Source organism: Oratosquilla oratoria, chromosome 9 (assembly GCF_046742065.1).
Source record: "Oratosquilla oratoria isolate Oo_2021 chromosome 9, ASM4674206v1, whole genome shotgun sequence".
Taxonomy (NCBI): Eukaryota; Metazoa; Arthropoda; class Malacostraca; order Stomatopoda; family Squillidae; genus Oratosquilla; species Oratosquilla oratoria.
In genome coordinates this window covers 47,360,238-47,375,237 of record NC_134785.1, presented here as the reverse complement: position 1 = coordinate 47,375,237, position 15,000 = coordinate 47,360,238, and the positions used below count along the sequence as shown (strand labels likewise).

Below are 15,000 nucleotides of genomic sequence, written 5' to 3'. Positions count from 1 at the left end.
TGATTGAGGATAACTTAGAGCTCTTACCTAGAGTCATTAGACGATAAATCTTGATAAGATAGCTTGTGAGTGCCTATTTCCACTTCAGGTTAAGTAGAAGACTTGAAAATAAGCTATCGATAATCGTGTTCTTTTATGATATACTATCGGCCTATTTTCTCCGTCTTCGCTAGTTCTCGAAACAGGGTTTTGAGACTTTACTATATAGATTGCTGGGGCTTTCAAGATTTAGCCTACGACTGGATTACTTACAAGAAATGGGGCGACGATTATGAGACAAATAATCAAAATTTCGGGAGAGATCAACTGATGAGTTGTTTCTTTTCTTGAGTCTAGCTGAGAAGTCGGCGATCAAAAGTAGACCACGCATATTTTCAAAATATACAATAGAGTTTGATAATGCACACCAGAAAATTATAAATATATTTATATGAAATGGGATTTTTTATAAGAGAGCATAGAAGATAACATCAATAAAATGGATAATAGTCTTATAATTATTGAATATTAAGGACGTGACGTCACATATTTTTATGAAATTGAAAGGCTCGTGACGTCAAGTCGTCGTTGATTACGCCCGGTCATCTTGAAGCTATGTAACCTTATGCATCACCATGAAATGAATTTAATTAATTCTTTATTTAACAATATTCTATTTTTCATGTAATGTGTATTTTTTCATGTATGGGAGACTACTTGAGGACTTCTTTTTACCAAACTTGATTCTATTATTTCAATTTAATCACATATACATTGACCGTAAGTACCCTAAAGGACAATAGATTAATTCTGAAAAGCTGTTCTACCTTGATTGTAATGCCAAGATTAATCTCTTCTTCTTCTATTCACCTTGTTTTGGAAATCGAAATATGCCATCACAATCTTCAGTCATTATCAAATAGTAATATACCTCATCTCACATCATATTATTGCGGGGCACTGCCATCTAGTCTAATTAGTGTCTAATTGATAGAGTACTTGATAGGCATGAATATTTGTTTATTACTATGTAACGTTGCCATACTTCAGTAGGTATATACACAAAAGAGATCAGGTAGAATCAGGATTTAGGTATGTTTGAAACATTTTTTAATCAAATATTAAAGCAAAAGAGCTAATAGCAAAACCTCAAGATTTAAAATTTTGCAAAAGTGCAAAAATCAAATATTAGTACTCATATAATTAGCTATTTTCTCGAGTGAGGTAGGAGCAAATTTGTAATTAAAGATAAAAAAAGGTTTATATTGGCATGAATTTACTTACATATACATTAATAAACACGTATATGTGTTCTTGGTAGGCACTATCAGATTCTCACAAGTATAAGAACATTAGTGATAGTATACGGACTAGAAATATGAACATATTAGTTCCACAAGATATAGTATAATATCCTGGAGAATTAACTAGAAATTTATTCAGGTTTAGGAATGAAACAGCAAATTCTGGTTTGCCAACATAGTGGTTAATGAATGTAATTGGCTTAATAATGATATGGTGAGCTCTGAAACAATTGTCTTAAAAAATATTGAATAATTTGATGGTGTTAATTGGCGTGGAATGAATTTGTATAAGCTAAATGCTATCCTACATTCTTATGTTCTTGTATTCTTACTACTAATACTACTTCAATTACTACTACTACTACTTCTGCTACCACTATTACTACTACTACTACTACTACTACTACTACTACTACTACTACTACTACTACTACTACTACTACTACTACTACTACTACTACTACTACCACCACAACCTGCTAATACTAAAAGCCATATGAACGATGGAATATATCTTATGGCCGTTGTTTTGATGAGTAGAGTGGTGACCCCTTGGGGATACAGCGGTTGTGGTTACTTTACATGTTTAAGGTGAGAGGAGCTTGTTACAGAGCTGTATATGTGTGTCATTGTATAGTACATGTTTTATTGCGTGACACTTGCAAATGGAGCATACCGTGCGTTATCGAGAACTTATATTACCGTGTATGCTCTAATATCAAGAGGGAGTTAGGAACCGATCCAACAAAAATGGAATGATTTAAGGGAGGAATATCTTCATCAGGAATTAGTAAATGGTGTGTTATCACAACCCTCGTGTGCACTCCAGACCTCTGCATGTGGGCTCGAATTCCAAACCTTTGCATTTGCCATCCGAACGAGTAAACTGATGGCGCCACTGGACCCGTGGAGGATGCTGAGGACCTGACTCCTTGACGGCCTAGAGTACCTTCACACGCACGCGACGTCCCTCTTCGTAAAATGCCCCCCAAGTTATCATTGCGCACGCACACACATACACACACACACACACACACACACACACACACACACACACACACACACACACACACACACACACACACACACACACACACACACACACACACACACACACACACACATACACACACACACACACACACACACACACACACACACACACGCACGCACACACACACACAAACACACACACACACACACACACACACACACACACACACACACACACACACACACACACACACACACACACACACACACACACACACACACACACACACACACACACACACACACACACACACACACACGTGACGGTAGGATCTTCGCCTTCTACGAAGTAAGCCGCTCTAGCGAGGGTTCGAATCCCAGTAGGAGAGTATATTTCCAAATGCCAAAATGACTCAAACACTTGTCGGAAGACTAGCCTGCATAAAAGATTTGATGAAATACAGTACATACGACGTTTGACCCGAGTGCCCTCGGCATACACATACACATACGGCATACACATACGGCATACACATGTGTGTGTGTGTGTGTGTGTGTGTGTGTGTGTGTGTGTGTGTGTGTGTGTGTGTGTGTGTGTGTGTGTGTGTGTGTGTGTGTGTGTGAGTCTATCGGCGAGTACCATAAAATTCATTGTTAGTACTTATTTTGTTTGTCTTTTTTTAATGCTAGGAATAGGGAAGATTTAGTAACGGTGATTCACCAAAGTAGCCCAATGTAGCAAACTAATAACAACATTTAGACATACAAATGTTACGTAACATAGTTTCTAAATTAAATGATAGATAGCGTAATAAGAATATACAAATGATGAGCTTAAGAAATGTAGAATGTATACGCAAAGATATATCTATATGCATATATTGGTGATGCGTGGCAGGCAGGCAGGCAGGATATTGTTTTTCAGTCATGTTGTGTGTGTGCAAGTTATGACAGCTGAGAGGAGAGGGGAAGAAGTATATCTCCAAGATTGACTAAAGTTAAAATGAAGAGAAAAAACAAAAGACTGAAGAAGAAGAAGAAGAAAGTGGTAGTTGGTGGTTTTACGATCAGAAAGTAGAGAAACGGAAGGAAACTAATGCTTACACGTAGATAAGTTGCATATGCAATTGGTGATACAAGGTGACTTGTGAGTCCTGAGAAGGAAAGATACCGGCAAAGACTTAGAATATATAGAGCGAAGTGCGTGCGTGGTGTATTTATATGTTTGGAAGTGGTGACCTGCCAGTGAGGGTGAATGAATTAATGAGATGCAAATTATGGTGGATGAAGTGTTGTGTTGAGACGTTGGATCATGCGTTGCATTTGGGAGATTTGCTGTTTTTCTATGTTTGACAGCGGTAGGTGTGGTTGTGGTTGGTAGCCATTGTTAGGTAGGACAAAGGAGATGTAAAGAGCAGCAGCAGCAGCAGCAGCAGCAGCATCAGGCATATTGGTCGGTACACACACACACACACACACACACACACACACACACACACACACACACACACACACACACACACACACACACACACACACACACACACACACACACACACACACACACACACACACACACACACACACACACACACACACACACACACACACACACACACACACACACACACACACACGACTCGGTAGCATGGTTGATAGAGTAGTGGCCCGCCAGTACGGAGGTGCGGCAGTACCTGTTTCGAATCCTGTCCAGGACCGAAATTATTTCGGTATCGCTGCGCTCCGAGTCTTTACTCCTACTTTCGTGGGTGAGGAGTTGGGGGTGTGTGCGCGTGTAAGGTCATAGCATTACCCATAGATCGGTCATACGAGCTCTGAGCTCTCTTCCGGGAGGGAAATAGCTGTCAATCACGAGTCTAACACGTGATCCAAAAGACCAAGGTGAATACATACCCACACTCACACACGGATACACACACACACACACGCACACGCACACACACACATACACACACACACGCACACACACAAAGACACACACACACACACACACACACACACACACACACACACACACACACACACACACACACACACATATATATATATATATATATATATATATATATATATATATATATATATATATTACTCAGGCGTGGGGTAAAATGGGGTGACGGAAGAGGGTGAGGATGAGGTGAGGGGGGTTGTAAATTTTGTACCAGCCTGCTGATTGCCGCGCGTGATATAATGTCAGGTGCCCACCGCCCTTTAGAAATATTAATGTTCGGGTATTCCTCAATTAATGCTGATTCATTTATTTTTCTCCTGAAACCGCAGTGGGACTTGAACACTAATCTAGCCTTACCCCAGTCGAAAGAATGATTCTTATTTTTGACACCCAAAATACTCCATGTACAAATTGGCCAAAACAGGAGACAAATTAGAACCCATACTGCAACCAAATTTTTGAAGGAAAAATTGGTCTTGAAAGGAAAAGACGTTTGAAGAAACACAAAGGCGAACTAGAGCAAGGATTTGATTGACAGGGAGGGGGAAATTGTGGGATCCAGACATTTGGTCTCCAGAAATTTGGTCTCCAGACATTTGATTTGTTGACATTTGGTCGCCTGACATTTAATCTCCTTCGTTAATAAAACTGGACATTTGGTCTCCTAACAGTTGATCTCCTTCGTTAACAAAAACTGGACATTTGGTCTCCATATGAAATTTGTCATTAGTACAGATAACCATATAATATATTTGGTGAAGAAATTTAGCAATAAAATATTCAAACATGCTTCTTGGAATCATATGCTTAGAAATTAAATGTTTATTTCTGGTCAATTAATGGGTACAGTAAATGGTGTACAGATGCAATCACACAACTCAAATCCCGCACAATAAAAAGTCACACCTAAATCTCCTTATCCACACATAAAAAAAAACATAAATATAATGTTAAATTAATATTTCATGTCAACATATCGACATTTGGGAGTTTATCAGATGTTAGTATGATGGTTTATCAGGTGTCTGTATTACTTTAGTCACTAACAGCTATTTCAGCTCTACAAGGCATTGCATATATTCAGATTGGTCATTCTCGATAGATAATTTTTTATCACAACTTTAAGAAAATATGATGGGTAAACCTTATTTGTTATGCATTTAAGTAACATTGATAATTATGGCTGTCGGTAATTTGACCCTGACAGAAACCCGATAGCCATAAAGCTGTTTGAAATTATTTTTTTTATTATGCGTTTCCACCAGTTCTTTATTAGGTTTCAATCAATTCTAATTAAAATTTAGTAACATTGAGTAATATGGCTTTTTTTGTTACCCAAAAATATATAAAAGAGTTTTTTTTTCGGGATTTTGGACTTGTCGGGATTGTGGCTGTTGGGATATTGGGTGTCGGGATTATGGCTGTCGGGATTCTGCCCAGGTCCCATATATATATATATATATATATATATATATATATATATATATGTATATATATATAAATATATATATATATATACACATATACATATATATCCTTGAAAGTGGCAGTTGCCGACACGATTGACGAGTTAAACACCATATGAGGACGGAGCCTTTATTTGTACGACGTTTCGCTTATTACAGCTTTTTCAAGTACAAGTTGAGATACAAGTAGACAGTGTTGTCCGCCACCTCGAAAGCCTCGGCTTCCTACTCTCTCCAAACAAGACAGTGTACATGCCTGTGCACCTTCCTGGCTACAACAGAGGCCATTACCCAACCTGGAACGTCCTCAGCATCTGCGGCACGGAAGTGCCCCCCTCACCCTCAGTCAAATACCTGGGCGTCATCTTTCAAAAAGATGGTCGCTGGACTAGTCAGATCCAACAAGCCATAAATAATGCAAGACGTGCCCTCAACCTCATTAGGGCCGTCCGACACGAATCATGGGGGCAGCTGAGAGAAACCCTCATCCACCTCACCCAGAGTCTAGTCCGCTCCCGGCTTCTGTTTGGCGCACAAGCTTTGCACGACCTGCCCATGTCGGCCATCCGTCGCATGGCTACAGTCGAGTGCCAAGCACTTAGGCTAGGACACGGACTCCCGCAGTCTGTCCCTCAGGAGCAAGTTTACTGTGAAGCCGGAATCCTCCCACTTTGGCATCGCCTGAAGAGAGATACCTGCAGGTACCTCTTCAGCTCAGCGAGGGTACCTAACTCCACGGACACTGAACTAGGCGAAGGCTGGAACCCAGCCCCACCTACTGTGTCAGGACATGGTCTGGTCTCCTCTGTCTCCGGTCTATGTTCAAGAGCGGGAATAGAGCCAGCCGACCGCCTCCGTGTCCCCCAAGCCCAAATCGATCCATACCCACCCTGGATCATGAAGCCGCCGGAGGTACGAACCAATGTCCCTGGAGTAGCAAAAGAAGATCCACCACATCAAATCGCCACCTGTACTCGAGAACTGCTGGCTAAGGAATACGCAGACGACTTCAAGATCTTCACAGACGGATCGGTACTCAGTGACGGCAGAACAGGAGCAGGACTGTTCTTCGAGACCACGCGAGAGCACTTCGAAGTGAAGCTCCCGCCCACCACCATCCTAACTGCCGAACTCGTCGCCATCAGAGAAGCTTTGAATAAAGTCAAAACTCTCCCCCGTTCCCCAACGCAAATAGTCATCCTATCGGACTCCCAGTCCAGCCTATATGTAATACAGAGTGAGTACTGCAAAACAAGACCGGAAATCCTCAAGGAAATACTAATCCTATCAGAAGAAATCGCACGATGCGGACTCCGTCTTCGTTTCCAGTGGGTGCCCTCCCATGTAGGCATCCATGGAAACGAGATGGCCGACCGAGCCGCCAAACGAGGGGCCCTAACCTCTGAAGAGGATTGCATCTCGCTCTGCTTTTCAACAAGTGATGCCAACAAAAAAATTGACCAAGCAACATGGGAGCTCTGGTCAGAGGAATATGCCGGGACTGCCGCTACCCGAGGCTGGCCCATCAAGACATGCAATAAGGGAACCCTCTGGACCCACCCTCATCCACTTCCAGCCCACATTCTTCACCTCATCTCAAGAATCCGTGTCAACCACTGGAAAACCCGCTATCTGAAGACCGTCTGTGCCTGCGGGACGGAGCTGGTCTCTTTCCTCCACTGCTTATTCATATGCCCCATCCTTCGCAACCACTTCCAACCGCTGCTGAACCTCCTTGGGAAGAGCCCCCCAAGAATGTTATATTCAGTCACCGACCACCACAACATCATCATGGCAGCCCACCTAATCTCCACCTCACCAGTTGGACACTTATTATAGCACCGCTGGCGCTTGACATCTTCCCGGAGACGAATTAGATATACTAGATGTAGACACACAGCCAATAATGAGAAACTAAAAGACAGTCCCTAATCGGATCCCTCCGCTGGGACTAAAAAGAAAAAAAAAAATCTCAACTTGTACTTGAAAAAGCTGTAATAAGCGAAACGTCGTACAAATAAAGGCTCCGTCCTCATATGGTGTTTAACTCGTCAATACATATATATATATATGTATATATATGATAGATATGTATATATATATATATTTATATATGATAGATATGTATATATATATATACATATATATATATATATATATATAGAGAGAGAGAGAGAGAGAGATAGATAGATAGATATAGATAGATGATAATAACAAGAAATAAGAATGGTGACAATTGACATGTGTCAATTGTCACCATTCTTATTTCTTGTTATTATCATTTATATTTTGTTTCTTTGTAGGATATTTCTTATGTATTTATGTTGAATGTCCTTTTATCACCTTGTCACTTGTCATCCTTATGTATATATGCTGAGTGACATTTTATCACCTGTTTCAATTTTCACCCATTTTATTTATTGTTTTTATTTATATTTTTGTTTCTTTGTAAGATAATCTTTACGTTGAGTGACCTCTCCTGTTTCCTATACTATTGTATTTAAGTTATACTTTGTTGTGACACTATGTACTTTGAAAATGTCTTAATAGACGGAAACGTTCAGTATTCCGATCTTTAATTTCCTCGTGGTTACAAGCAAAAATCTTTATTCACGTGTTTTTTGTGATTACTGTTGCATATATATATATATATATATATATATATATATATATATATATATATATATATGTATATATATGTGTGTGTGTGTGTGTATGAATATATATATATATATATATATACGCACACACACACACGCACACACACACACACACACACACACACACCCTGCCCCTGTTCAGGAAGCTGACGTTGCCACTAAACTAAGTAAATTAAAGTATAACAGATCTACAACACCTTCTGATCTACCCATCAAAATCTACAAAGAATTTGCCCCAGAACTTGCCCTCCCACTTTCCTCCATAATTAATGCTTCACTGAGTCAAAACTCTTACCCCAGTGACTGGAAAATTTCATATATCACTCCCATCCCCAAATGTCCGAACCCACAGTCACTAAGTGACCTTAGACCTATTGCCATCACCCCAATCCCAAGCCTTATCTGTGAGGGTTTTGTATTTGACTCAGTATACAACAAAATAAAAGATCAAATCGATATCCAACAGTATGGCAACATGAAATCCTCCTCCACAACTCACTATCTTGTTAATCTTCTTGACTTCTTGCACAGCCACTTAGACAAGCGCAATACTTCTCTAGCCTTGACCTTTATTGACTTCAAGAAAGCGTTTGACCTTGTTGACCATAACATTATCATCTCCAAAGCCATACAATTGGGGATCCAACTACACTTGGTAGCATGGCTAGCCGACTTCCTGACCGGACGTCAACAAGCAGTGAGGTACCAGGGAACGACATCCTCCCTCCCCCTCCTGACCTGCGGTGTCCCTCAAGGGACCAAGATGGGACCACTGTGCTTCCTCATCCTCATAAGTGACGCATTAATGGACACCCAACATAGATGGAAATACGTCGATGACTGCACAATTGGCATTCCCATCAACACCAGGCAGCCTGACTTTTCTTCACTACAAAATATCCTAGACAACCTTAAAGCGTGGCCTGAGAGCAGCAATGTGACAGTTAACCACAGCAAGACCGTGGTCATGCACGTTTGTACATCCAAACAGACGGTGGCACCACCTCAACTGTCATTAGGAACCCATTTCCTTCAGGTGGTCCAGTCCGCCAAGCTACTAGGCATCACAATAGACGACCACCTTAACTGGAACCAGCACATCAACAACATCGTCAGGACAGCCTCTTACAAACTCTTCATGCTGCGCAGATTGAAGTCCCTTGGTACTCCATCACCAGATCTAAAGGGAGTCTACACCACCTTTGTACTCCCCACCCTCATGTACGCCTCCCTCAGCCTGGTCATCATCACTCAACATCACACAGAGGAGCAAATTAGAGAAAGTACAAAGAAGAGCGTGCAGAATTATCTTGGGTAGTCAGTATGAAAGATACGAACACGCCCTCACCACCCTCAGCTTGCCAAGATTGTCCGACAAACACAGTGAGGCACTGAATAAGTTTGGACAGGACCTAATGCTACACCCACGTCACTGTCACTTCCTCCCACCTAACACCACAACCACCCGCCATGCAACTCGGCATTCTAACAAAATCAAGCCCATCAGAGCACCGAGGACTGACCGATACAAGAACAGTGCTATTCCATCCATTGTCCGCACAATAAACTCATTATAAATTTTAGACTAAGCATATCACTCTTATAATTACTATATTACTCATAAAAGTACTCAATTGTATTGTTGTCAGTGTGTCACAGCTATCGCAATAAACCTATTATTATTATTATTACTATTATTTTCACAAACACACACACACACACACACACACACACACACACACAAACACACACACACACACACACACACACACACACACACACACACACACACACACACACACACACACGCATATATATATATATATATATATATATATATATATATATACACACACACACATCCAAATCTGCGTTCACTCATAACTATTCTGACCTCCCCCCTCGCTTTTTTTGATCCTCAGAAGTTTAGTTTAGTATAACAATGATTGATGTTTACAAATTGGTTTCCACCTTTGTTTTGCCAGTCATAATGTGATATATGTCTCAGGTAGGGTCCCAGAACAGTTATGACCTGACCTTTTTCCTCGTTCTCCTTGTTGTTTTACTCATTCGAGTAATGGTCCCCTGTACCCTACCTCTGGTGCTTCAGGTTGTAATGTACTACTCCCTAGTTTTCATATTAATTGCCCACTCCGTCCTGAGATTCAGGTTAAATGTTAGATTTAATTAATAGGTGACCCGAGCTGCAGTGTTGCATTCACTATAACTACATGTTACAGATGTAGAATATTGTAGTATATCATTAATGGCACTACTCTGATATAGTACTCACTCACACATGTTGATACAGCTGTACAATAATGCAGTATATCATTAATGGTACTACTCTGATATAGTACTCATACTGTTTTGTTACAGTTTAACATTATTTTGTTGTTCCTTTGCTTAACAATGTTCCTTTTTGTGATGGTGCTCAATTTTTTTATCTTAATATTCCTATGTGTACAAACATTTTAGTAATATTAGCAAAACTATAACAATGTTTATGTGTCATATGTATACTGACTGGTATTACTCATGATTGTCTCTGGTCCCCTTAACCCCCCTTCATATGTTGACTGTGTGACTTAGTGTAGAATAACAATCTGATGAGGACCACAATGGAAATAAGCATACATGCTTTTTGTGTTATTCTCGGCAATTTGCATTTATTATTCCGAACTATGTGTTCTTGTCATTATTTGCACCTATGTACATTGATTCATTGCCAAATAAAGTCTATCTATCTATCTATCTAGCACACAAAAAAATCAAAGGTCAGCGAAAAAATGGCACCCACACTATCAAATTTGACATGTGAACAAAGATTGGAGAAATTACAGTTGTCAACACTGAAGCAGAGAAGGGAAAGAGGCGATTTGTTGACCTTTTTTCAGAATTATGAAAGGGAAGTTCTCGATAGAGACGACCTATTGAAATAGGACAAGAGAGAAACAAGAGGACACGAAAAGAAACTAAGAAAAGACAGTTACAGAAGAGACCTGAAAAGGAATAGTTTCCCACACAGAGTGATCGATGTCTGGAACAAACTGAACAGAGAAACAGTGAATGCCAGAACTATACACGATTTCAAGAATAAACTGGACGTGGAGAGATTTTTTAAACCACCCTTTGTGAACATTTTGCCCGCGGACGTTTGGGCCAGCATTCTCAACCTTTCCCAGTGTTTAACCCCCCTTCTCCTCCTCCTCCTCCTCTTCCTTCCCCCCTACTTCTTTTCTCTTCCCGGTCGCTCCTTTCCCGTCCCCCCTGGAGCCGCTCTATTCTGCGGGGGAGCGACCCCAGGCTCTTGCCTCCACGTGGAGGGGGTGGGGACGGCCGATGGCAGTAGCATACTGGGGGCCAACTACCCATGACCCTCAGTACGACATAGCCTCGACCGTTGCTGAATAGACTTTTATACCTGCATTTCTTACCCACCCATTACCTTCTCTCCCACTCGCCCAACTTTCTACCCCTTTATTCTATCATGATTGACCCTCCTGATGACATGGCCAAATTTTGAAACCTCTCAGTAACAAATTTTCATGTACAATCATTATAAGTCAAACTTTTCATTCATAATCACTATAAAAAAAGTCCTATGGCGATGGCTAGTGATGATAGGGGCAGGAGAAGGTGATCTCTGGGAGCCTCTAGTCACGAACTACACATAGGCGATGTGGGCAAGATAGTCGTTCTGTGATGGGATGGAGGCAACATCACAGCTCGGCAGCTACCCACATGACTGAGCAGCCCAGTTCAGGATCCACTCTGCTCACCCCACATGGGGAGGGGTCTACAAAAAGGTGCCCTAAAAATAGTTTGCCTCACATCCACCTGACTGGGGAACCGCCCGCAGTAAGGTCACCCTCATTGCGGTCAAGAGGCAGAAAAATCCCAACCAAAGATGACGACCTCAGACTCGAAAAAAACTCTTCTTTGACACCACCAAATACTGATGGTAATATAAAACAATTGAAAGTTGTGCACATACAAGATATTACAATACAGTGTAACTATGAGGATATATCTACTCCACTGAGCAAATTTGGAATTATATTAGAAATTCGCATGAAATCTCTTGACAATGAGAAAAAATGGAAGCTTGGGTAACATTTGATAAGCATGAAGATGCCGTTAACCTGACCAGAAACTTCAATACCCTGAAAATTTACAATTCCTTAGTCAAAGGAGCCTTAACAGATAAGGTTCCTAAAATCTAGATGTATATAAACCTGCAAAATGTAATTCAGATAACCAGAAAGACAACACTATAAAAGAAAGAATCCCCCAACCTCCTATGTGGATAGTAATTAAGGCTGAGGAAGAAAATTTTAATTACTATAGATTTAATAGATACCTAAAACAGAGGGTAGGTGGCGTTAAGAATTCAGTACTTGTTCATGCCAAATCAAAGACACAATCCAAGATGCTCTGTATGATGAATGTTGAAAATAGTGATAAAATAGAAAAGATTAGTCCTCATCAAAATTTTAGTTATGGAAGAGGAGTTATCCATTAAAAAGACTTGTATGAATTCACTGAACTAGAAATATTAGACATGTGCCCCACATCTATTTGGAAAGTGAAAAGGATCCCAAACAGTACTGTGATTATACTTACTTTTGAGGATAACAATATACCAACTCATATAGCAATTGACAATGAAAGAGTGAGAATTAGACCTTTCCATCCCAAAGCTTTACAGTGCTATAATTGTTTTAAATTTGGCCATCCGTCAAAGATATGTATGGATAATTAGGTATGTGGATTGCTCTGGCCCAACACACGGCCAATGCTTAGATACTCCCAAATGTACTGTCAATTGAATCACAAACCAGTTGATAGAGTATGTGAAGAATACAAATTTGAAACAGCAGTTTTAAATAAAGTTTATACTGAGCATATCACGATAGGACATGCTAAGCGACTCTTAGGAAGAAAAAAGAGCTATGTAAACGCTCTTACTACCCCAAGAAATCCACCTCATTCTACAAATCTCCCCACTACAAATAAAACTTCAGCCTCTGGGGTAGCAACCCAACATTCAAGGCCAAATAATCAACATACTATGGTGAGAACCCCAAACACAAATACAGATAATCTACCTCCAGATTACCAAAACACCTCACATAGTAAAGAGGTGCAACCCTCAAATCCCCCTCCACCTTCCAGAAATCCACCTTGTTCTACAGAAATGCAACACTCATGGCCAGATGATCAGCATATTTCGATGAAAACAATAAACACTAAGACAGATATACTACCCCCTGATCATAAACCACCTTCTAGCGAAATATCTCAAGCAGAATCCGCAAATACTCATACTACTCCAAGAAATCCACCCCATACAACAAATCCCTTCTCTGCGAATGAAACCTCAACCTCTGGGATAGCAACCCAACATCCAGGGCCAGATGATCAACATACCTCGGCAAGAACACAAAACACTAAGGCAGATAACCTACCCTCTGATCATAAAAACAATCCATATAAAAAAGAGGGGCAACCCCCCAACCCTCCTCCATCTTCCAGCGTAGTGTCTAGGGTAGAATCACTACCGGACTCAATGGAGATTGAAAAAACAAAACAAAACAAAAGAACAAAAACACCCTCAACCTCTCCATCAACTCCAAAGATGTGTAACCCTAGCAGATATATATTACAAGAAAAAGATAAAGGAGCAAAAGCCAAAACTACCAAAATAGCTACTGAAGAAAAACCACCATCTTCACAAAAACCTCATAAAGACAAAAACACTCATAAAACGACCTTGAATAAAGGACTTTCCCCCGGAAAATAGATACATTCACATCACCGATACAGTGGAACTGTCAGGGACTTCGATCAAAGTATGAAGAGCTCAAAATCTTAATTTACGAATATTCTCCAGTAGGTGTATCCTTACAAGAAACAATGTTGGATGAACATACACCCTGTCCAAGAGAATATATATCTTTTAGAACTCCATATGATATAGAAACGGGAAGTCATGAAGGATGTCTCGTTTATGTACGAAGAGATATTCCCCATTTTCCAATTAGTACAAATGCACCAATACAAGCAGTAGCAGTTCAAATACAATTAAAAAGAAAATGCACCTTGTGCTCTCTTTACCTGCCCCCAAACACCATGGTTACCCGGGAAGAAATGATAATATAACATAAGTGCATGTGTGTGTGTGTGTGTAAGTGCATGTGTGTGTGTGTGTGTGTGTGTGTGTGTGTGTGTGTGTGTGTGTGTGTGTGTGTAAGTGCATGTGTGTGTGTAAGTGCATGTGTGTGTGTGTGTAAGTGCATGTGTGTGTGTGTGTGTGTGTGTGTGTGTGTGTGTGTGTGTGTGTAAGTGCATGTGTGTGTGTGTAAGTGCATGTGTGTGTGTGTGTGTAAGTGCATGTGTGTGTGTATGTGTGTGTGTGTGTGTGTGTGTGTGTGTGTGTGTGTGTGTGTGTGTGTGTGTGTATGTGTGTGTAAGTGCATGTGTGTGTGTGTGTGAGTGTAGGGACACCCTAGATAGAGTAAGGGTGGTAAGAGCATGGTCGCAGCTGCTGTACTCCACGCCCAGGATGATCCTGCACGCTCTCTTTTGTACCCTCTCCAGCTTTTGTCTCTGTGTGAGGGTGA

The 15,000-nt window shown here is 40.7% G+C and overlaps 1 protein-coding gene across 1 annotated transcript in view; it reads left to right on the top strand.

The window, feature by feature from the left end:
• Positions 1 to 5,966: 5,966 nt before the first annotated feature.
• LOC143028061 (uncharacterized) overlaps positions 5,967 to 15,000 on the top strand; it is a 23,634-nt gene continuing 14,600 nt past the window's right edge. Inside the window, exon 1 of the mRNA XM_076189702.1 lies at positions 5,967 to 6,809. Within this exon, the coding sequence (XP_076045817.1) occupies positions 5,967 to 6,809 (843 nt within the window). The remainder of the gene's footprint in view (positions 6,810 to 15,000) is intronic.